The 24,543-nt window shown below is 41.6% G+C and overlaps 1 protein-coding gene across 1 annotated transcript in view; it reads right to left on the reverse strand.

The window, feature by feature from the left end:
* Positions 1 to 3,816: 3,816 nt before the first annotated feature.
* The window catches only part of elk3 (ETS transcription factor ELK3), a 56,200-nt gene continuing 35,473 nt past the window's right edge, over positions 3,817 to 24,543 (reverse strand). Inside the window, exons 2-4 of the mRNA XM_048610231.1 lie at positions 22,150 to 22,358; positions 7,193 to 7,993; positions 3,817 to 3,972 (exon numbers count right to left, since the gene is read on the reverse strand). Coding sequence (XP_048466188.1) covers positions 3,832 to 3,972; positions 7,193 to 7,993; positions 22,150 to 22,356 — 1,149 coding nt within the window. The 5' untranslated portion in view covers positions 22,357 to 22,358 and the 3' untranslated portion in view covers positions 3,817 to 3,831. The remainder of the gene's footprint in view (positions 3,973 to 7,192; positions 7,994 to 22,149; positions 22,359 to 24,543) is intronic.

Genomic DNA, 24,543 nt, shown 5'->3' on the forward strand with positions numbered 1-24,543 from the left:
TCAAATCTAAATCTTTATGGTTGAATTTAAATTTCATTGGCAGCTGTGGTTGGATTTAAACCTACGTCCCCAGAGAATTAGCCCAGGTTTCAGAATTATTGGACTATTGATAGAACTTGGAACAGTACAGCACAGGAACAGGCCCTTCAGCCCACTATGTCTGTGCAAACTATACTGCCATTCTAAACTGATCCCATCTGCCTACCTTTGGTCAGTATCCCTGTATTCTCCGCCTGTTCATGTATCTGTCTAAATGCCTCTTAAACATCGCTAACATATCTGCTTCTACCACCTCCTCTGGCAGTGCATTCCAGGAACCTATCATCCTCTGTGTGAAAAAGCTTTCCTCACACATGTCTTTCAAACTTTCTCCCTCATTTCCACCCTGGAAAAAGACTCCAACTTTCCACCCTATCCATGCCACTCATAATTTTACATACTATCAGGTTGTCCCCCAGCCTCTAATGTCTAGTGAAAACAATCTAAGTTTGTCCAACCTCTCTTTGTAACTAATACATTCCAATCCAGGCAACACCCCGCTAAACCTCTTCTGCACCCTCTTCAAAGCTTCCACATCCTCCCTATAGTGTGGCAACCGGAACTGCATACAATACTCCAAACATAGCCTGACTAAAGTCTTATACAGCAACATGACTTGCCAACCTTTATAGTCAATATCCCAACTGATGAAGGTAAGCATGCCGTATGCCTTCTTTACCATTTTATGCATTTCTGTTGCCACTTTCAGGAAGCTATGGACTTTCACTCCAAGATCCCTCTGTACATCAATGCTCCTAAGGATTCTACCATTTACTGTATACTTTCCTCTTGCATTTGACCTCCTAAAATGCATCACCTCACACTTGTCCAGATTAAACTTCATCCACCATTTCTATATAGAGTCATAGAGATATACAGCACAGAAACAGACCCTTCGGTCCAACTCGTCCATGCCGACCAGATATCCTAAAAAAACTAGTCCCATTTGCCAGTATCTGGCCCATATCCCTCCAAATCCTTCCTATTCATATACCCATCCAGATGCCTTATAAATGTTGTAATTGTACCAGCCTCCACCACTTCCTCTGGCAGCTCATTCCATACACGCACCACCCTCTGCGTGAAAAAGTTGCCCCTTAGGTCCCTTTTAAATTTTTTCCCTCTCACCTTAAACCTATGCACTCTAGTATTGGACTCCCCCACCCCAGGGCAAAGACCTTGTCTATTTACCCTATCCATGCCCCTCATGATTTTATAAACCTCTATAAGGTTATCCCTCAGTGTCTGATGCTCCAGGGAAAATAGCCCCAACCTATTCAGCCTCTCCCTATAGCTCAAACCCCCCAACCCTGGTAACATCCGTGTAAATCTTTTCTGAACCCTTTCAAGTTTCACAACATTCCTCCTATAGTAGGGAGACCAGCTATCCTGCTGTATCCTTTGACAACGTTTCTCACTATCCACAACTTAGCCAGTTTTCATCCAAATTCATTTACATATATTACAAACAACAGAGGTCCCAGCACAGGTTGCTGTGGAACACCACTGGTCACAGGCAGCCAGTCAGAAAAACTCCCCTCTACAATTACCCTCTGTCTTCAATGACCAAGACAATTTTATATTCAACTTGATAACTCATCATGCATTCCACGTGACTTAATCTCCTGGACCAGCCTACCATATGGGGCCATATCAAACGCTTTAGTAAAGTCCATGTAGACAACCTTCACTGCCCTACCCTCATCAATCACCTTCACTACTTCCTCAAAAAACTCAACCAAGTTTGTGAGACAATGTCTCCCCCACATTAAGCCATACTGATTATCCCCAATAAATACATTCTTCTCCAAATATAAATAAATCCTGTCCCTAAGAATCTTCTCCATTTAATTCCCCAACCACTGATGTAAGGATCACCAACCTATAATGTCCTGGATATTCCCTGTTGCCCTTTTTAAACAAAGAAACAACGTTGGATATTCGCCAGTCTTCTGGGACCTCACCTGTGGCAACAGAAATCTTTGTATCCTCTTTAAAGGCCCCAGCAATCTCCTCCTTCGCCTCCTTCAACATCTGATTGATCCTATCAGGCCCTGGGGATTTATCTACCTTAATGTTTTTCAAGCACCAAACATCACCTTCTTCTTAATATGCCCCAAAATATCAACATATCCCTCTCTAATCTTACCACTGTCCATGTCCTTCTCCTTGGTGAGTACCAAAGGAAATTTCTTATCCAGGGCCTCAACCACTTGCTCTGGTTCCATAGATAAATTCCTTCCTTTGTCCTTTAGTGGGCCTACTCTTTCCCTAGTTATCCTCTTGCTCCTAATATACACATAAAATGCCTTGGGATTTACCTTAATCCTACTCGCAAAGGACTTTTTATTGCACCCTCTAATCTTCATAATTTCTTGTTTAAGTTCTTTGCTGCTTCCTTGATATTCCTCAAGGGCCTTTTTTGATTTCAGTTTCCTAAACCTTACATATGCTTCTTTTAACTTGAGACTAAACTTTCAACATCTCGTCATCCAAGGGTTTCCAAATCTTGCCATTCTTATCTTCTTTTATCCTCACAAGAACATGCTGATCCTGAACTCTGATCAACTGGTCTTTAAAAGACTCCCACATCAGATGTTGATTTACGCTCAAAAAGCCGTACCCCAATCTAATTCCTCCAGTTCTTGCCTAATACTGTTGTAATTAGTCTTGCGCCAATTTATCACTTTCATCCGAGAACCAGTCTTACCCTTTTCCATAATTATCTTAATACTTATAGAATTATGATCACTGTACCCAACACGCTCCTCCACTGAAACTGATCAGCTGGCTGGGTTCATTCCCCAATACCAGATCTAATATGGCCCTTTCTCTAGTTGGATTGTCTACAGATTGTTTCAAGAAACCCTCCCGGATGTACCTAACAAATTCTGCCCCACCTAAGTCCCAAAACAGAGTCTCAGTCAACACTGGGGAAGTTAAAAGCAGCCACTAAAACAACCATGATCTGCCTACATACCTGTTCCTCCATCTCTCCCTGGCTAATGGGAGGCCTATGGCATAACCCCATTATAGTGAGTACACCTTTCTTATTCCTGAGTTCTACCCATATGGCCTCACTGGATTAGCCCTCCAGGATGTCCTCACTCAGTACAACCGTGACCTTCTCCTTGATCAATAACACAACTCCCCCACCCTCTTTACTTGTTATCACTGCGCCAGTGTCTCCTGTGTAGGTCGGCATGTTCCAGAGATTCTGCCAAGTCACAGGGCAGGTAGTGCCACTGTCAGCTGTAGCTACTCCTGGAAGATGAGGATGTATTGATGGTGGGGAGGGTATCAGCCAAAGGATACCTGGGGGTACCAGGACTGTCTGAGTGGAGAGGTACAGGGTCTACAGTTGGTGCAGGAAAGGGTGGGTGAAAGGTACTGGTGGTGTTATCACTACAGCTCCTCCAGGCCAGAAGTGCCTATCAAAGGAGGGGCCTCCAGCCCTGACGCCCACAGACCAGAGGGTTGGCCTTGTAATTCCCCCTGGAGAGTTCCCCAATCAACCCTCTGCTGCAAAGAAACCTTGAATCAGCCAATGTGCCTCCTGGCGGTCAGCTCATCTGCTGCCACTGGCCCAAAGAATGGCAGTGGGAAACAACAAGCACCACTCTGATGCCTTCTCACATCATTTCTTCAATCCGTCCGCCTCCAAGCCCATCCCCAAAGGAACCATAACGTCTTGCCCAAGAACTGTTTTAAAAGAACATTTAGCAACACAATCAAGCTTATAGTAGACTTAGCTCATTGAAACATCAGAGGAGATGGCCCTGATAGTAATGTTTAACAATTCACACATACCTGAAATAAAGACCCAGGCCCCTGGAGTCTAGCAGGACTCAAGGGAGCCACTGGACTTAATGTACTCCAGAAATGAATACTGGAGAGTAAGGGGCTTGGAGTCAACAGAATGCCATTAGGTGTCTATAATGATAAAATGAAAATGTAATTAGATTAATCAATAAGTCAACTTGTCAGCAGTGGCAGCACTTTCATCAGGGAGCTTGAAGGTTTGGAGTCGATGATCCTTTACAAAGACCTAGCTTGACACTCCTGTGCCATACTGAGGGAGTGCCACACCGTGCTAGAAGCTGCTTTGTGGGTGACATCTTAATTCAGAGCTCCACCCACTCTCTTAGGTGAATGTAGAAGACCCTGTGGTCCATTCTCACTTTGTTTCCCTGGTTGGTCAGCTTAGAACCGGGGACATAGTGTCAGGATACGGGATAGGCCATTTCTGGCTGAGATGAGGAGACAATTCTTCACTCAAAGGGTCGTGAAACTGTGGAATTCTCTGCCACAAAAGGCTGTGGAGGCCAAGTCACTGAATATATTCAAGAAAGAGATAAATTTCTAGAAATTTAAAGGCATCATGGGGTATGGAGAGAAAGCCGGAATATAGCTTTGAGATAGAGGATCAGACATGATGAGAGCAGGACGAATGTTTGTGGGATCTTGTTGTGCACACATTGGCTACTGTGACAATGATATTCCAATAGTAACCACAGTTGAAAAATTCTTATTTAGCTGCGACATGTTTTGAGGCATCCAGAAATCATGGAAGGTGCCAAAGAAAAGCTTGTCCTTTTTCTTTCAGTGGACCCAAATTAAATAATTAATTTTCTTGTATTTTAATCATATTAACAATAATGTACCAGTCACAGCCCCCATTATGGATATCTGCATCAAACAGATATTGTAAGTGAACAAATTCTTTAGCTTTGCACCAAATAATGAAGCTGTGATTTGTATGAGCTTGGGCCTCTATTACATGTTCAATTTTGGAACTGAGCTCTCTATCTGTTCATTTAAAAATGATATTTATTATAATTTATTGAAGGAACCAAGAACAAAGAAAGCATTTGTATTTGCATAGAGCCTTTCACAAACCCAAGCTACTCAAGAAAATATTCAATTAAATAAGTATCATTGAAGCATTGTTGCTGTCGTAATGTAGAGAAACACACCAAATAATAAAAGGGAGGCCCTGCAAACAGCACTGAAATACATAACTAGGAAAATTTTAAACTGCTTTAAGGAGGAGATAGAGTTCAGGTATTGGTGAGGCAGATTCCCAAGAAGGGAAAAGATAGGGCAAATCAAACTAGAGCTCCCTAAGTGACAGATAGTAATGTGTAGCGGAAAACGTAAGTGTACTCCAAATGTTAGGTTGATACCACAAGTCAGACCCAGGGTGAGTATGGAGAGTTTGGAAGTGAAGGTGATAAAGATCAGAAAAGCAAAGAGTGAATATGAGAAGTGACAGGCAGCTCACATAAAAGGGAATCCAAAGTCTTCTATAGATACTAGTGATAGGTAGGTTTTTTTTTGATGCTGAAGGTTGGCACTAGGAACCCTACATTTTCTGATTTTTAGTAATGATTTAAATTTGCATGTGCAGGATACAATTTCAAAATTTTCAAATGGCACAAAACATAGAAGCATTGGGAAATGAGGAAGATAATGATAATCTTTAACAGGACAGACAGGTTGTCAGAAGGAGTAGAAAACTGGAAGATGTAATTCAAGGTACAGAAGTGTGATATGTTTTATACATTTGGTAAGAAGAGTGAAAAGAAACAATAGAAACAACATTTTTTTCTGAAGAAGAGTCCAGACCACAAACGTCAGCTTTCCTGCTCCTCTGTTGCTGCTTGGCCTGCTGTGTTCATCCAGCTCTACACCTTGTTATCTATAATAGAGTAAAGATTATCATTCTAAAGGAGGTGAGGAACCTGGGCCTAATTGTGCACAATGTACCTGAGTAGATGATAACAGGGCAGATTCATAAAGCGGTGAATGAAGCTTATAGCATCTTATGCTTTACTAATAAAGGCATACAGTAGAAAAACAAGGAAGTTATCATGAATCTTTATTAAACATTGGTTTAAGTTCAACTGGACTACGTGTGCAATCAGGGCTCTTCACTTTAGAAAAGCATGGGCAAGTAAAAGATTATGGAATGATTGTGCTGGTAGAGAACTTTAGAGGGAATGATAGACTGCAGTAACTGGGGCTGCTGTCCTTTGAACACAGAATGTTAAAAGGAGATATCGATGTTAAAAATAATAAGGGATCTGTTCAGAGTAGGGAATGAGAAACTATTTCTGTTGGTGGAATAGACAAGAACTAGAGGACTCTGATATAAAGTGATTGGCAAGACAACCAGAGGTGGGATCAGAAAAATTCTTTTCCACTCAAGAAATTGTGATCTGGAATGCACTGCGGTGCAGAGGGCTGAAGTCTGAATTAGTTGTGGCTTTCATACAGTGTTAATAACTGAAGGGAGAGTAAACGGCAAGGCTATGCAATCAGGAGAGGCGGTGGGACTAGCTGAACTGCTCTTGCAAAGAGCAGCACAGGCTCAATCGGTCTCCTCTAAATTTACAATCCCATAATGTGGAGGGGGAAAGGTTTCAAACTGTACAATGGGATCTTTTACATCCATTTGTGAGAGCAGCTAGTCCAGCCTGAAAGACAATGCAGAACTCATTCAGTATCGCACTAAAATTACAGCTTGGAGCATGTGCTGAAGTCTCTGGACAAAAAGAAAGCTTCTGAATCTGTTGAAAGTGCTACGCACTGAGCTACAACTGACACACATTAATATTTGAATCTGTTGAACAAAAAAACAGTATATGATATTTACAAAACTAAATCGAAGCAAGTGATCAGCTGGGTAAAGCTTGTAATCTATCTCCTGGAGTCTACAAGCTGTCAGATACAAAAATAATTAGACTGATGCAGTTTGCAAAGGTTTTCTGAAGTTTGGGATGAATGTAAGGAAACTGCTCTCTGCATCAAATGGTGCTCTGGTGAACCTTGGAGGGCACTTCTACTGTCACTGAGGGTGAGAAATTATTGATCCAATCCTTAATGCTCGTATTTATTCTGTTAGAGACAACAAATACATTTTTTTAAAAATAACCTGATTCATAATCCAAGTGGAATATTGTATTCATATTCCACTATGAAGATGCAACTTTTTTTAAAAATCTAGTGAGTAGAAATTGAGAAGTTTTTGATTCACTTGCTGTGATTTAACATCATTATGCAACACATATTAAGACGCTAATGTGTAAAGATCAGATTTAGTGCTGAAAACATCATCTACTTCAAACCAGATGTAACCGAACAAACTAACCTGTGCAGTGAAGAAGGCAGGAGTGAGGGATCCAGAAGGAAGTGCTGGACTGTTGAGAGCGATTGAGCCGGCATCAGTGTTGGTTATGACTAAAGGAGGAGCTGGAATCTCCAGGCCTTTGGGTTTCTTAGCTTTCGGAAGATGGCTTTGTCTCTGCTCAGCCGGACAAGGCGATTTGGCCTTCGAACCTGAGGAGAGGTTTAGGGGCTGAACAGACTGTTCTGAATCGAACGCATCAAGTTCAATAATGCATGCCTTCTGGTACCCCGTTGAGGAGGAGGTATTTGAGGACGACGAAGCAACAGGGGAATGACGTGATGATAAAGGAGGCGATGTTTTAGAGGTGAGAGCAGTGAAGAAAGATGACGCGACCACAGCTTCTGGGGATGGAGAATGTGAGGATGGAACAGAGCTGATGGGCATGGTAACTGGTGTTTCACTTTTATTGGCTACAAATCTTATAACAGTTCTGACCTCCTCGGAGGTAGGTTTCCTTGCAATTTTCTCTTCTGGCTTTTCCATTTTGATTGACTTGAAAAAGTCAGACCTATTCTGCAAAGAGTTAATGGTGAAAGAAGTATATAATCCAGAGTGGATATAATCATTGCGACTGGGACTTCTGCCACTAGATAATGTTATTTGCTGGTGATCTCTGCTCTCTGAAATCGATGGAGTGTCACTATCCCTGAGCAAAATGTTTTCCCGACTGGATTCCAGCGAGTGAGGATCCATTTTTAAAATGTCTGGAAATGAGACAAATTTGTAAACAAACTTCTGTCCAATCACCTTCTTAATAATATTCTGTGGAGGGAAAGGAAAAAAAGAAGTCATTAGATTTTGAACCAGTATGATCTATTCAAACCACATTTGAGTTAACAAGTGGTAATATACTTTACAGGAATGAAACAAATCAGACAGGCACATTGATTGGCTGTTGTATTTAAGACAATGGATGAAGAACCAATCTCTAGGAGTTTCCAGAGATGTCCCCACTCTACCAAAGTAACATAAGCTGAAATTTGATACAAATGGATAAAACTGGTTTCGGATGGAGCTGGAGAAATTCCAGTGAAATTCTCAGCTCTTCTTTCTGTATTGGTTGGCTTTAATCCACCTTCTGTGATCTTTTTAACCCAGTCTATTGGGAGTGTACCAACTTGTAAACTTTTGGTTAGTCTTAGAGTGAATAACAAACCTCACATTGTTGTAATTTATCTCGTCTTGACAGGTTCTGGAGAGTCACCATTTGGGATTGGAGAAGACAGAGGAGTGTAGGAATTGTGTGAAAAAACCAGATTACTAACTTTCAAAGGGAAATTTCTCATGGGAAGACACAAAACCTGTCTCCCAACAGACTTGGCAAAAATGATGCACTGGGCACTGGTGACATTTAAACAGTAATGTGTGATCAAAAAAAAAGGGTGCCAGCACTCTATTTATCTGACAGAAACCTATGCAAAACAGAAGAATTAGCCATACAACAAACAGATTGACCCTGGGTTCTGAGGAAGGGTCACTGGACCCGAAACGTTAACTCTGATTTCTCTCCACCGATGCCAAACCTGCTGAACTTTTCCAATAACTTCTGTTTTTGACCCTGGGGCACTATGCTTTGTATATTCATCAAAAAGAAACTCCATTTCACTTTGGTCTGCTTCAGGGGAATCACTACTTTTGGCTATTTACGCTAGCTATACACATGGGTTTTCCAGAAGTTCTCATCACCCACATTCTGGTACTGTTTCCTGCCCAAGGATAGCGAGAGCCTGTGTATGTAACAGCAAACATTTACTCTGAATACAGTCCCACGTATGACCCACCACCAGCAAGTGAATCCTACCCCTTCTATGGAGGGCAGATTGAGTAATTCTCAAAAGCTAATACACAGACATTCACAAATTGCCAGAGAATTTAGGTTAGATTCATAAACGAATGTTTGAGATTTTCAGGCAGACATTCTCAGATACTTATCTAGTTACTAAAACAATTATGCCACCTAATACTGGACACAAGACCTTTGCCTGCTGGTGGCTGAAGCCACAACTAATGAAAAACTACTTTATAAACCAGCTTGTTCCACTTTGCATTGAAAGCTATTTCTAGGTCACTCAAAGAAAGAAGTATGTTAACTGGTCACCTGAACCTCACCTGTCATTATAGACAGAGTAGGATTTGGAGTTATTAATAATCGTAACTTACAGATACTGCCTGCATCAAAGCCTGCCCAGTGCAGCGAGGAATGATCATGAGCACTGTGCCATTTGTATATCCATCCTGACTCTGGTAGAAAACTCATGAGGGCTTTAGGGCAGTCAATGTTGTTCCTTTGTATAAGTAGGGCAACAGGCATAATCCAGGGATTCATAGGCCAGTGAGCCTTACATCAGTGGTAGGGAAATTATTGGACAAGATTCTTAGGGACAGGATTAACTCACGTTTGGAAAAGAATGATCTTATTAGGGATATTCAGCATGGGTTTATGTGCAAGAGGTCTTGTATCACAAATTTAATTAAGTATTTTTGAGGAAGTGACAAAGATGTTTGATGAGGATTGGGCAGTGGATGGTGTCTACAGGGACTTTACTAAAGCATTTGACAAGGGCCCTCACGGTAGACTGGTCCAGAAGATTAAGTCACATGGAATTCACGATGAGTTGGTAAGTTGGATACAAAATTGTCTTGGCCATAGAAGACAGAGGGTAGTTTTATGTGACTAGTGGTGTTTCACAAGGATCAGTCCTGGGATCTCTGGTGTTTGTTATATATAGTGTGTGTGTGTATAAATGACTTGGATGAAAATGTAAGTGATCTGATTAGTAAGTTTGCAAATAACATGAAAATTGATGGAGTTGTGGATAGTAAGGCAAGTTGTCAAAGGATACAGCAGGATATAGATCACTTGGAAAGTTGGGCGGAGAAATGGCAGATGGAATTTAATCTAGACAAGTGTGACCTGATGCATTTTAGGAGGTCAAATGCAAGAGGAAAATATACAGCAAATGGCAGGATCCTTAGCGCATTGATGCACAGGGGGATCTTGGTGTATAAGTCAATGGTTCCCTGAAAGTGGCAACACATTTGGATAATGTGGTAAAGAAGGCATATGGGCATACTTGCCTGCATCAGTCAGGGCATTGAGTATAAAAGTTGGCAAGTCATGTTGCATCCGAATAAGACTTTAGTGAGACCACATTTGGAGTATTGTATCCAGTGCTGGTCATCACACTATAGGAACGATATGGAGGCTTTGGAGGGGGTGCAAAAGATGTTTACCAGGATGTTGCTTGGATTGGCGTGTGTTAGCTATAAGGAGAGGTTGGACAAATTCGGACTGTTTATGCTAGAGCGTTGAAGGCTGAAGGGCGATCTGGTAGAGCTATTTAAAATTATGAGGGGTATGGATAGGGTGGAAATATCAAATACTAGGGGGCATATGTTTAAGGCGAGAGGGAGAATGTTTAAAGGAGATGTGCGAGGTAAGTTTTTTTATACTCAGCATGACAGGTGCCTGGAACATGTTGTCAAGGGAGGTGGTAGAAGCATATATGTTAGCAATGCTTAAGAAGCATTTAGACACACACATGAACAGGCAGACAATAAAGGATACAGGCAGATGGGATTAGTTTAGAATGGTAACATGTTCTATGCTCTATGCTAACTTTCCTAATCCACGGATCTTTTACATTCAACGAGCAAGCAAATGGAGCTTTAGTCTAACGATGGAACTGAAAGACAGCATCTCTAACAGTGCATCGCTCCCTCCATGCTGCACTGGGACTTAGATTGGAATTTTGTGCTCAAGCCCTGGGAATGGGACTTGACCTTGGAACATTAAAGCCACAGCCCTGTGGAGTCCAGTTAACACGGCCTTGCTAAGAACAATTAATGCTACTCCCAGTGGAAGAGGTCCATGGTGCTTCTGTCTCAGTGCAGAGAGGATAGACTGAGCTCTAACCCACCAGGGTCCATGAGGGGTTGATGTGCACAGCAGGTTAGCATTGGCAAAATGTTAACATTGGCCAAAAAACATTGGTGCCAAACTCTGCATCTAACTCACCTGCGTTTATTCACACACCATAAACCCTTCTGAGACAGGCAGGTCTGTGATTCACATTCAAGTACTGACTACTGCTTTCACCCTGCATTCTGGCTTTAGTGACCAGGAGGGGTTTCCTGGGCTGTCTGAAATTCACCAGATCAAACCATGTGAGAAGACAGTGAATTGACAAAAATATGAAACTAACAAACTGGAAAACCATTAAATCCTCTCAGCTTAGAGGTGCTTCTGTGCTGAGTGACAGGATTTTACTTGCAGGATGTGTTCTGAGAGTGTGGCTTCATTGCTTTGGAAGTGATTTCCAAGGCTTCTTGAGGGGGAGGGAGAAAGGATCCTTTTTGTTACCTTTGATAGTTATTAAACTGATTTGATCTTCCTCACTGTAAGCATTCCCTGCAGCATGGGAGCACTGGAGAGCTAATGCAGCTCCATTTTAGACCTCTAACAAGGAACAGAAGCATCAACAACCCAAGGAGCTACAGTGTCCTCACCAACTACATTCCAGTTGACAGGGCAGAGGATGTGGACATAAAGCTCCAGTTTGAAGGAGAACATATTCCCACAGACAAAGAGCAGATCAATTTCCTGGACACGAGGGAGCCTCTGTTCTCTGTGGCTGGTTGGTGCAAACATCTGTAGACTCCTGGAAGAAGAATTTCTGTCCAGATTTAGCATAGCCTTGAAACTCAACAATACCATCACCTTTCACAGAGCTGCTGGCAACATCTGGAGAATTTCACAATCTGCCACCCAGGAGACCAAGTGCCAAGTTTGCCACAGCCATCATCTATGCTGCCTTTGCTGCTCTTCAGTGAGCTGAAATCCCACCAGTTTTCCCAAAATTGGTCAATGCGACCAAAATGGCATCTTTCTGTCCCTGGTCCAAGAGTTCAGCTGCTGACCCGAGGGACATCAAACTCAGTGACCGCAACATCTCAACAGTACGTTTATTGGAACTTTAATTTTGTTCCATCACACATCAATTCCAAGTCTAAGACAAATCAGTGTAAATTTGGCAATTGGCTGAATTGTGATTTCAGGAGGCACAATTACATCAATCCTTGCATCATCTGCAACAGCAAACATATTACCGCACTCATTCACTAGGTTACAATGTCTACTCAACATCAAATTCAGGGCAACTAGAGGATGACCAAGAATTTCCTGCCTTGCCACTGACCCCGGGAATGGATATTTTAAAAGACCCAATTCGAATAGTTAAAATACTGTGCCTAAAGGAAGGACATGGACTTTCAGGATGTCTGCATCAAAGGAGAAAAAAGGGTTTATTTCTTCTTTTGTGGGAAGTGGATGTCACTGGCTGGGCCCAGCATTTATTGTCCATCTGTCATTACCTTTAAACTGAGTGGCTTACTCAGCCATTTCAGATGATAGTTAGGAGTCAATCGCATTGCTGTGGGTCTAGAGTCACATGTAGGGCAGACTGGCAACTCCTGTTCCATTAGTGAACTAAGTGGATCCTTACAACAACTGGTTGCCAACTTTTAATTCCAGATTTAATTGAATTCAAACTTCTCCAGCTGGTGTGGTGTGATTTGAATCTGTGTCTCCAGGACATTACCCTGGGGTTCTGGGTTATTAGTCCAGTGACATTACCACTACACGAACACATCCCCCCCTCCATTGTTTCCTCCAGCGAAACTGCCCAATACTGGTCTCAAGCAATGCTGCAAGTCATCAACTCACCACTTAAGGGGAGGCAATGGCTTTGTGGTATCGCCAGACTGTTAATCCAAAGACCCAGGTAACCTGGGTTCAGATCCTGCCGTGGTAGTTGAATTCAATAAGTATCTGGATTTAAGAGTCTGATGATGACCATGAATCCATTGTCGGGGATTGTTGGGGAAAAGCGAAAACCCCTCTGTTTCACTAATGTCCTTTAGGGAAGGAAACTGCCATCCTTACCTGGTCAGGCCTACATGTGACTCCAGACGCACAGCAATGTGGTTGACTCTTAATTGCCCTCTGGGCAATTAGGGATGGGCAATAAATGCTGCCTAGCCAGTAACACCTCATCCTGTGAATGATTTAAAAAAAAATACTCATTTGCAGAAGCTTAGGTTGGCGAAGGTCTGCTTCCTTTCTCACTGGACAGACTTGGCCTGTTGATTGCAGAAGTAGAGAGAATTCTAACAGAGAGGAGTTTGTATGTAAAATGGGCATTACTCCCAGATTTTTCTCTAGAATTGTGCAGAGTGAGACCTTGTTCCATCAAATTCAAATATGAAGAATCAACTGCTTGGGTCTAGCTTGTGAAATCACACAAAAGAGACACTAAGAATTAGAGAACTTCCTGAAAGTGAGGGAGGTGGAAGAATATAGAACGGGTCTATGGAATAGGAAAGGGGACACTTTGACATCAGAAAATTGCAAGTGATTCCTCCAAACTGACAACAGGAAGAGGAAGACAGGAAGGCTGAGAAGAGATTTGATAAAAGTTTTCAAAATCATGAGCAAGTGGAAAGAGTAAATAGGGAGAAACTGTTTCCATATGTAAAGGAAAAACAATGAGAGGGCATGAATTTAAAGTGACATGCAAAAGAAGCAAGAGTATCATGAGAAAAGGCAATATCACCCAGCGAGCAGTTAGGGTCTGGAATGCACAGCCTAGAAATGTGGGGGAGGCAGTTTCATATGAGGCATTCAGGACGATATTGGATAAATATTTAGATAGAAATGGTATGCAAGGATATGGGGAAAAGGCAGGAGATTGGTACTAGATAACAGAGCCGGCATGATTAGCTGAGTGGGGCTTCCTTCATCACTATAACAATTCTGTGAGATGACCAATGTTTGTATCTTGTGAGTGAAATTGATGTTAATGTTGACCATCGATAACTGAAAGATTTTAAACAACTATGAGATAAATCAAAAATCAGAACTCACAAGATAATAATCTTTGGATTATTGCCTGAGCCATGGGCAAACTGGCACAGAGTAAATAAGAAAAGTGGTTAATGCGTGGCTCAAACATTGGAGTGGGTAGAATGGGTTTCAGTTTGTGGGGCAATGGCACCAGTCCTGGGCTAGAAGGGAGCTGTTCTGCTGGGCTAGGCTTCACTTAATCCTGAAGCTGTTGACTTGCTCGCTGAGCTGGCTGGTTATAGTTTAGATGTTTCGGCACCATGCTGGGTGATATCATCAGTGAGGCCTCTGATGAAGCAATTTTATTCTACTCTGCTTAGTACTTATATGATCTGGTCTGTTGAGGTGTTTTGTGTCATTTCTGGTTCTTTTTTGCAAGGGTTTGTGTAAGGGGTCTAATTTCAAATGTTTATCAATTGCAATATGGGTGGAAAACCAGGCCTCTAGGAATTCTCCTGAGTATCTATGGTTGGCTTGAACTAGGATGGTCACATCGTCCCAGTTAAATTGATGGCCTTCATTGTCCGAATGCACTGAAATGAGGGATTTGTCATGTCACTTTTCTGCTAGCTGGTGTTCATGTATCCTGATCCTAATGATGACATTAAATGCACTAAATTAGAAGAGACACACCACTTCATCAACAACGTATTCATCAGGATCAAATTTACAAGAGAAGAAGAAAATAACAATCAACTTCCATTCATAGATGTCAGGGTAAAACGAATGAGTTCCAAACAACAGTATATAGGAAGGCAACCCACACTGACCAAATCCTCAATTTCCACAGCAATCACCCCAACGTCCACAAACAAAGCTGTGTGAGGACACTATTCAAATGGGCTGCAACCCATTGCAACACACCTGAACTTTGCAAGAAGAAAGAAGAGCACCCATACAAAGGTCTTCGCTATCAATGGACACCCCATCAACTTCATCTGCAGACGCCTACCAGATAGACAGCACCAAGAGGACACAATACGTCCCAACACACTGGCCACACTACCGTATGTCAAGAACATATTGGAACTGACAATGAGACTCCTACAACCGCTAGGAATTATGGTGGCACACAAACCCACAGCCACACTACGACAAACACTCACAAGGACCAAAGACTCTATACCCACAATATGCAGTGTAGTGTACAAAATACCTTGCAAGGACTGCCAAAAGTATTACATCAGCCAGACAGGAAGGAAACTAGCTGTCAGGTTACCTAGCATGGTGATGAAATTTCTGAACTATACCCAGCAGCTCAGCGAGCAAGCCAACAACCTCATCCACAACCTGAGCTATAAATCTTTGCAAGAACCTTATTCACCTAATCCTTGCTAGGACCAGTCATGGAGTCAGGCAATACAGAAAAGGCTCTTCGGCCCATTAGATCTGACCAAAAATATGAACTTGAGACCCTCCTCAAAATGTAGGAAGGTGGAAGAATATAGAACAGGTCCACAGAATCGATCTACACTAATCTGACTTTCCAGCACTTGGCTCATAGCCTTGAACATTATGACATTTCAAGTGCTCATCAGAAAAAAGCATCCTGGTGAATCAGTAACTAGGGCTGTGAAGAAGGTTTTAGACTAATCAGTCAGAGGATTGGGGGGATTGGGGAGAAATCTAGGCTTACAAAGCAAAAGGGAGATAGCAGGGCACCTATTTGTATAACGATACCCGGAGTGATACAGGAAGGGACAGAGTGTACAAATGTAGAAATAAAAACATCAGTAAATAGGATTAAAGGGGAAAGGTATTAAAAATGCAAAATTAACAGCTCTTGCCTTGAATGCACGCAATATTCAGAACAAAATAAATGAATTAAAGGTACAAATTTAGGCTAATGGGTATGATCTTATAGCCATTACAGAGAACATGATTACAAGGAGATCAAAACTGGGAACAAAATATTCATGGGTATGTAACTTATCAAAAGGACAGATAGGAAGGAAATGTTGGTGGGGTATTATTGACAGTTCAGGTGGAATAATTATGATCGCAAAAAATGATCTTGGATTAGAAGATGTGGAATCTATGTGGGTGGAGAAAGACACTGGTAGGAGTCGTCTATACGCCCCCTAACAGTAGCTATATGGTGGGATAGAGAATAAATCTGAAGATAATGAGGTCAATTTACAAAGTACATTAATCATGGGTGACTTTAATCTGTGTGTACATTGGGGAAAGTCAAATTAGCAGAGGAAGAAGTCATAGAGTGTATTCAGGACTATTTCCTCAAACAATATGTTGTCGATCCAACCAGGGATTAGATAATGCATAATGAGGCAGGTTTCATAAATGATATCAGAGTAGAAGACCCCCTGAGAAATAGTGACCGTAACATTATTGAATTTAGTATTCAGTTTGAGAGGGAAGAACTTGGTCAGAATGAAATGTGCTAAGGGTAATTAAAAAGGAATGAGTGCAGAGCTGGTAGGAGTGGACTAGGAAAGGAATTTTGTAGCAAAGATGGTTGAGAAAAACATTTCAGACATTTAAGAAAATAGTTCATGACTCACAGCAAAGAAACAAATATATAAAAAGCAAGAGAGAGGCCAAAATGAACAACAGGCCCCTTTGAGAATGAGGCTAGGGAAATAATAATGAGGAAAGAGGAAATGGCAGAGGAGTTGAATAAATACTTTGCATCAGTCTTCACATTAGAAAATACTAATAACATTCCAAAATGACTAAATATTCAAGGAGCAAGAAGATGAGAGGAAATTGCTCTGGAATTTTCTCTTTATCTTTTAAGGCACTCCTTAAACCAAATCTTTGGTCATCTGACCTAATAACACTTCAAGTGGCTTGGTGTCAGAATTTAATTTTCTAATACTCTGACATTTTGTATTAATATAGCCTTTTTAAAGTAATAATTTGTTTTAAGCTGCTGTCCTATCCCATCATTCATGCTTTCACACCCTAATATAGAGATTTGATCACGTAGCCTAAGCTGACATTTGAGTGCACTGTTAAGAGAGATGCACCATCAGAGGTAACATCTTTTGGATAATATGTTATCCAAATGCCTTTCTGTCCTCTGAGGTGTATGTGCAGCACAATTTACAAAACAAACAGCATATTGTCCTTGTGCCCAAGTCAGTATTTATATCTCAAACAGTACCTAAGACATAATTTCAAAAACTACTTAGTACTTTCTGGATTGGGAAGTTTTGGTTTTACTCTAACGGATTTAGAAAGGCTACCTTAATTCCCCAAGAGGAATACTGCAAACCACGTTGTTTGCAATGATTGATATAGGTACAAGGGTCCCTCAAGGTTATTGCCCACTGTCTGGACTCCCAGTTGGCCAATACCATCTGGAGCTGAATGCAACCTTCTCTTAGACTTCTAGTTCAGTTTAGTAAATCTGGTCGGCACAGACAAGTTGGATCAAACAGCCTGTTTCCATGCTGTATGACTCAATCACTCTAAATACAATAACTATCACCAGGGAAAAATTGCTAGGGAAACTAATGGGGCTAAAATCTGATATGGTTTCATCCTTGGATATTGGAAGAAATAGCTACTAAGATAATGGATGCACTGGTAGTAACTTTCCAAAAACCATTAGATTCTGGAAAAGTCGCAGAGGACTGAAAAAAAAACACCTTTATTTAAAAAGCAAAGGAGACAAAAAATTCAGTAACTAAAGGCCAGTTGAGTTTAACGTTTGTTATTGGGAAAGTGTTAGAGTATATAATATGGGATAGGATGTAATAGCACAGCAAGGCTTCATGAAGAGGAATTCATGCCTGACAATTTATTAGAATTCTTTGAAGAGGTAGCAAAAGGATAGATAAAGGGAACACACTGCATGTGATAGATTTGGGTTTGAGGAGGCTTTGAATAAGGCTACATTAGGCTACTTAATGAGATACGAGTCCATGGTGTTGGAGTTTGTACATTAGCATGGATAGAGGAATAAACAGAAATTACTGGTGAAACTCAGCAGGTCTGGCAGCACCCGTGGGGAGAAAGCACAGGTAATGTTTCAAGAACAGTGACTCTCCATCAGAAATCAACAGAAAACAGAGTTGAGATCACTGTCAGGATGGCAACCTGTAAGTAGTGGAGTACCATAGGGACCACTTTGGTTGAAAAACAGGAGGCAGATTATTATCTGAATGACAATAGATTGGGAAAGGGTGAGCGATGAAACAAGACCTGGATGTCCTTATATACCAGTTGTTGAAATTAAGCGAGCAGTGCGGGAGGCGGTGAAGAAGGCAAAGGATATGATGGCTTTCAATGATGAGAGAATTCAAGTACAGGAGCAGGAATATCTTGTTGCAATTGTACAGAGTCTTGGTGAGACCATACCTGGAGTATTGTGTGCAGTTTTGGTCTCCTTATCTGAGGAAGGCTGTTCTCGCTATGAAGGGAATGCAACAAAGGTTTACCAGACTGATTCCTGGGATGGCAGGACTGATGAATGAAAACAGATTGGTTCAGTTTTTGACTATATTCACTGGAATTAAGAAGAATGAGGGGGGCTCTGATATAAATCTATAAAATTCCAATAGGACTATTCAGGGTAAACCCAGGAAGGATGTTCCCAATGACCAAAAACAGGTTAAGGATACAGGGGAGGCCATTTTGGACTGAGATGAGGAGGAATCTTTTCTCCCAGAGAATTCTCTCTCACAGAAAGAATTTGAAAGCAAAACACTGAATATTTTCAGGAAGGAGTTAGAGATAGGTCCTAGGCCTAAAGAGATTAAGGTGTATGAGGAGAAAGTGGGGACAGGGTATTGAGTTGGATGATTGAATGGCAGAGCAGGCTCGAAGGGCCGAATGGCCGAATCCTGTACCTATCTTTCTATGAAGCTGGTATGTTTAGCCCATCTGCTTTAATGGTAATGCAACAAATAGATTTGGATTTGAAAGAGTTATATGAAACTAGCCACCCAGAAACTGAATCAAAAATAAAATCTGCCTTCCTTACCTTACATGCGACTCCAAACCCACAGCAATGTGGTTGACTCTGAACTACCCTCTGAAATGGCCTACGGTGCCACTATTGTGTGTGGTTCTGGCATCCACATTTTAGGAGCGATGTGGTAGCACTGGAGAGGCTGCAGCGGGGATTTACAAAGATGCTGCCTAGGCTGTAGAGTTTCAGTTATGAAGAGAAATTGGGCAGACTGGGGTTGTTTTCCTTAGAGCAGAGGGGATTGAGATAGTTTGTAATTGAGCTGTATAAAATTAGGAGGGGCATAGATAGGGTACACAGGAAGAAACTTTTCCCCTTGCAGATGGGATCAATGGTCAGAGGGCAAAGATTTAAGGTAAGGGGGAGAGGAGATATGAGGAAAAACCTTTTCATCCAGAGGGTGGTGAGAATCTGTAACTCACTGCCTGTAAGGGTGATGGAGGAAGAAACCCTCATAACACTGAGGAAGTATTCAGATGTGCACTTGCAATGCCAAGGCATACAAGGCTATGGGCCAAGTGCTGGGAAATGAGGTTAGAATAGTTACATGGTTGTTTATGACTTTTTCAGACATGACGGGCCGAAGGACCTTTTTCTGTGCTGTAGATCTCTACAAGGAATTTGAGTCATGGCCAATATTGCTCCCTTATGAATGATGTCCATAACTTGTTAATGGATAAAGCTGCAAACGTACTTTCAGATTCCCAAATGGAAGGGCAGGGGAGTCGCATTGTGGCATTGAGGAGTAATGGCTGCATCACACATTCCCAGGTAAGGTTCGGTACAGTCAAAGAAAATTAAAACTCCAGTGCAACAAATTACAAACCTTACTCACTGGGAGGGTTCCAACTGCACCAGCTTATTTCTTCCTTTTCCCACAAAGAGTCAGAATGTAGACTGTCAATGATTGCCAGTGATAGCAGACAGGGTCAAAACCAATGCAGACAATGATCCAACCAGCAAGCACCTAAAGAACACCTTTAGTAATCTGCAGTTGAGTTCAAACACTGGAACCAGAGCTAATCTGCAGCACCACAGAGGGGAGGTGATAGCCTTGTTGTATTATCACCAGACTATTAATCCAGCAACCCAAGCAAAGGTCTGGGGATAAAAGCAGAAAGTGCTGGAGAAGTTCAGCAGGTCTGGCAGTATCTGTGGTAAGAATGTAGAATTATCGATTTGAATCCAGTGACCCTTCTTCAGAGCAGAATATTCTGGGGGACCTGTGTTCGAATCCTGCCATGGCAGATAGTAGAATTTGAATTCAATAAAAATCTGGAATTAAGAATCCAATGATAACCATGAAACCATTGTCAATTGTTGGAAAAAATCCATCTGTTTCACTAATATCCTTTTGGGAAGGTAACTACTGTCCTTACCTGGTCTGGTCTATATGTGACTCCAGATCCAATATGGTTAACAGTTAACTGCCCTCTGGACAATCTGAGATGGACAATAAATGCTGGCCTAGCCAAAAATGCCCTCATTCCATAAATGAATAAACCAACACCATTCAACATTTAGGGTGGCTTACTATTTTAAAATTAATTTTACAGTGCCTGTAGAACAAAAGTCGAATCCTGCTGCTGAGAATTTTCCCTCAGTTTGTTAGTTTTCAGGTTACCTCAAACTGTAAATGATTGAAAGAGAATCAGAAGTATAGTTGTGAACAGATTACATCATCAACAATTTTGTTTTAGCTTTCACACAGTTCTGAGAAAAAGCTGCCTTCATTACTGCCTCAATATTAAACATCTTTGGCAGCACATTACAACAGGCAATTTTGATATTTGAACAGAGAAAGAATTTCAGCTGAAGAAAGATTTCTGTTCATCTGCAGATTTGCAGGCTGTATGTAACTAGCCATTATAAAATAAATACTGAATGCACTCACCTCAGCTCGTGTGTAGTGTTACCTTCAGCCAGTGACATAATGATTGCAGACAGCAGGGGGCAGCAAATCTCACAGAAACAAAACTCAATGGGTTTGACAGGGCAGATACTGAGAGATTTTCTTTGACAGGGGTATCTAGAACATGGGATAAGGGGTTGATCATTTAGGACTGAGCTGAGAATGGATTTCTTCAGCCAAAGAGCTGTGAACCTTTGGAATTCTCAACCCCAGGGGGTTCAGTCCTGACTATATTTGAGACAGAGACCAACCAATACTTGGACACTCAAAGAATTTAGGATAAGGCCATTAGGTGCAAAGGGGTTGTTCATGTGCAACCTAAGCAGGATCTTTTTGAATAGGACAATGTTCAACAGGCTGAAAGGGCTACTCCAGCTCCTATTTCTTACATTTCTGCATTCCTTAGTTGTGAGGAAATATCTCAGTTATATACCAGGAAACCATCAAATTCTCCTTTCCTCTGGAGCTCAGACGCCACCTTAAAGATGTTTCCTCCTCTCCATTTTTAGGGTTTCCTGACACAGTGGCAAGATATGTTGCTAATCTGCACCCAATCTCACAAAGTCAGGATCAAATGTAAATGCATAAAACTCCCGCATGAAAAAATTCCCGCATTGATTTAATCCCTCCTTTCTTGTGTGGAGTAATCACATCAGGAGACTGGGATTGGGATCTCAATAGCTAGAGCATTGGGGCTGAATCCGATTCCCATTGACACGCACAGAAACAAGCCTATATCCCATACCAACAGATCCCCAATCAATTAAATGTTTTACCGATACAGTGCATATAAATACAGCCATCAGAAAGACACTGTACTCCCATTCCCAATATACTGTACCCTGTCTTCAAAATACCTCACCCCTTTCCGAAAAGCACCCAATCTTCAAAGCAAATGCAATGTTCCCAATATACTGCATCCACATTCACAAAATACTGCACCTCTTTCCCAATACATTCTAGCCCCATTCTCAACATGCTGTACTCCATGCCCAGTATGCTGTACCCCACTCCCACTGTACTGTAGCCTATTTTCAACACACCTTCTTATTTACATTACTTTCTGAAATCTATTTGGTTTTAAACTAATCCAGCTCACAGTTCCAGTTTGTATGTCAGAACAAATTGGATTCATATTCTTCTGTTCACAATACAGTAAGTACCTTATCATAATAATATCGAAGGGCTCGGCTCAGTTTATCATAGTTCATGTTGGTTTTGTTTTTCCTTAGTCCCCAGAGTTTAGCAACCTCTTCTGCCTTAAGGAGTTTGAATTCCCCATCATTGGACGTCCAGCAGATCAGATGCTCATGTTTTTGATCAAGCAGTAACTGCAGCAGGAACTGCCACAGTGTGATCGCACTCTCCATTCCTAAAACAGATAAATAGATACAGGTTAACCCCTTCAATGCCCCTCTCACATTTGATGAACACAAAAATACATCAGTGAAACAGTAAAATGTATTTCCAAGTAAATTAACCCAAGTTTTTTATTTATTCATGGGATGTGGGAGTCGACAGAAAGGCCAATAGCTGTGGCCCGTCCCTAATTGCCCTGGAATAGAGTGGTTTCTTAGGGCATTTCAGTGAGCAGTTAAGAGACAACCTATTGCTATGGATCTGGAGTTACTGCAAGACGACAGATTTCCATCCCTGAAGAGTATTAAGGAACCAGCTTCATTTTTAACAACAATCAGCGATAGTTGTCCTGGTTCCAATTATTGAGATTAATTTTATCTTGCTGATTTGTTAAATGAATCTACATTCCACCAGCTGTTCAGGTGGGCCATGAACTCAGGTCCCAGACTAGTAGCCCAGGCCTGTGGATCACTAGCCCAGTGACACCTCTACAAAACCATCTCCCCAGGTAAGTTTTCTGATTTAGTCTTTATTTCACCCCCTGTCTGTTTCTAAGAGAGGGTACTGACTGAAACTGGGTCAAAATCACTCAGTTGTTCCATTAAATAATTTTTGTGATTTATTGAAAGCTTTTTCACACTAATGATTTTCACACTAGTTCATTTTTCATCCTGGGTAGAGAATAGTCAAGAAACCTGTAGCTCCTGCTGTGTCACCTTATGTTTCCTGGTGGATGTGTATGAGGACCACTTTCTGCTCTGATGAAGAGTCATCCAGACTCAAAAAAATTAGCTTGCTCTCTCTCCACGGATGCTGCCTGACCCGCTGTGATTACCAGCATTTTTTGTTTTTAGTGTGAGGACCACTCGACTGGCTTGCTCCTGCATTGCTTACTCTTTCCCTTTGTCGCTGCTTGGATGGCATTGGTACAATTAGAAATCTTTCAGAGGGTCATAGCCACAAAACTACATCTTACTATTAAAAGACGAGTCAACATACAGCAAACTAGATCATGTCCTGGGAAAGGCATGAACATGAGAGACAGCAGCAGGAGTTGAGCATTGAGCCAGCTCCACCGTTCAGTATGATCAGCTCTGATTTCTGCCTCAGTTTCACTTTCCTGCCATCACTCCATACCCCTTGATTGCCCGTGAGATTAAAAATTGCTCAATCTTAGTCTTAAATATCTTGAACAATAGAACATCCAAACTCTCTGGGGTAAGTAAGGAGCCATAGTCCACAAAGGATCATAGACATTCCTCTCTGTTAGAGAAAGATAATTGGTTATGTATATCTTGAAGGTGACAACTCCACAAGCGATGAGGTAAGGTGAGGAGGCAGGATTTCATGAACTATTGCATTTGGGACAGGGATTGAAGCCACACTGCTAGCTTTATTCTGCACCTGAGCTAACCAAACCAAACCATCCACCACCTCCGCCACCCAGGGCAGACAATTCCAAAGATTCACAACCCTCTGAGTGAAGAGATTTCTCTCGTCTCAGTCTAATTGGTTGACTCCTTATCCTGAGACAGTGCCACTGTATCCTCCACCAGCAGGAACAACCTCTCACCGTCCAACCTGTCAAGTTACTTCAAAATCTTGTACATTTCAATGAGCTCGCCTCTCATTCTTCCAAACTACAGGGAATATAGACCCAAATTATTCAGTTTCTCATCATAGGTCAACTTCCACTACCCAGGAACCAAACCAGTGAACCTTCATTATACTGTGTCCAATAACAAGTGTCTGCTTTTTTAAAAATGGAGATCAAAATTGCACACAGTACTCCAGGTGTGGTCTCAATACAGTGTAGAATTATACCAAGAGCTCTTCATTCTCATACTCCAATCATCTCGCAATAGAGGCCAACATGCCTTTTGTCATCCTAATCACTTGTTGTGCAGGAATTAACTTCCTGTATTCTTCGTATGAGAATGCACAAGAACAGCACAGCAATGATTAAAAATTTGCGTCTTTTAGAAGTTATTCTGGATTTTTATTAGTATGACCAAAGTGAATAGCCACACAATTCTCCACATTATACTCCATCTATCAGCTTGGTCCCCTGTCACTTCATTTCTTTGCAACCCGTGGGGTGGTCACAACTCTGATTTCTACAAGTCAACACAGTGTGGAGCTGGAGGAACACAGCAGGTCAGACAGCATTAGAGGAGCAGGAAAGTCGACATTTCGGG

Source organism: Rhincodon typus, chromosome 22 (genome assembly GCF_021869965.1).
Source record: "Rhincodon typus isolate 14 chromosome 22, sRhiTyp1.1, whole genome shotgun sequence".
Classification (NCBI taxonomy): Eukaryota; Metazoa; Chordata; class Chondrichthyes; order Orectolobiformes; family Rhincodontidae; genus Rhincodon; species Rhincodon typus.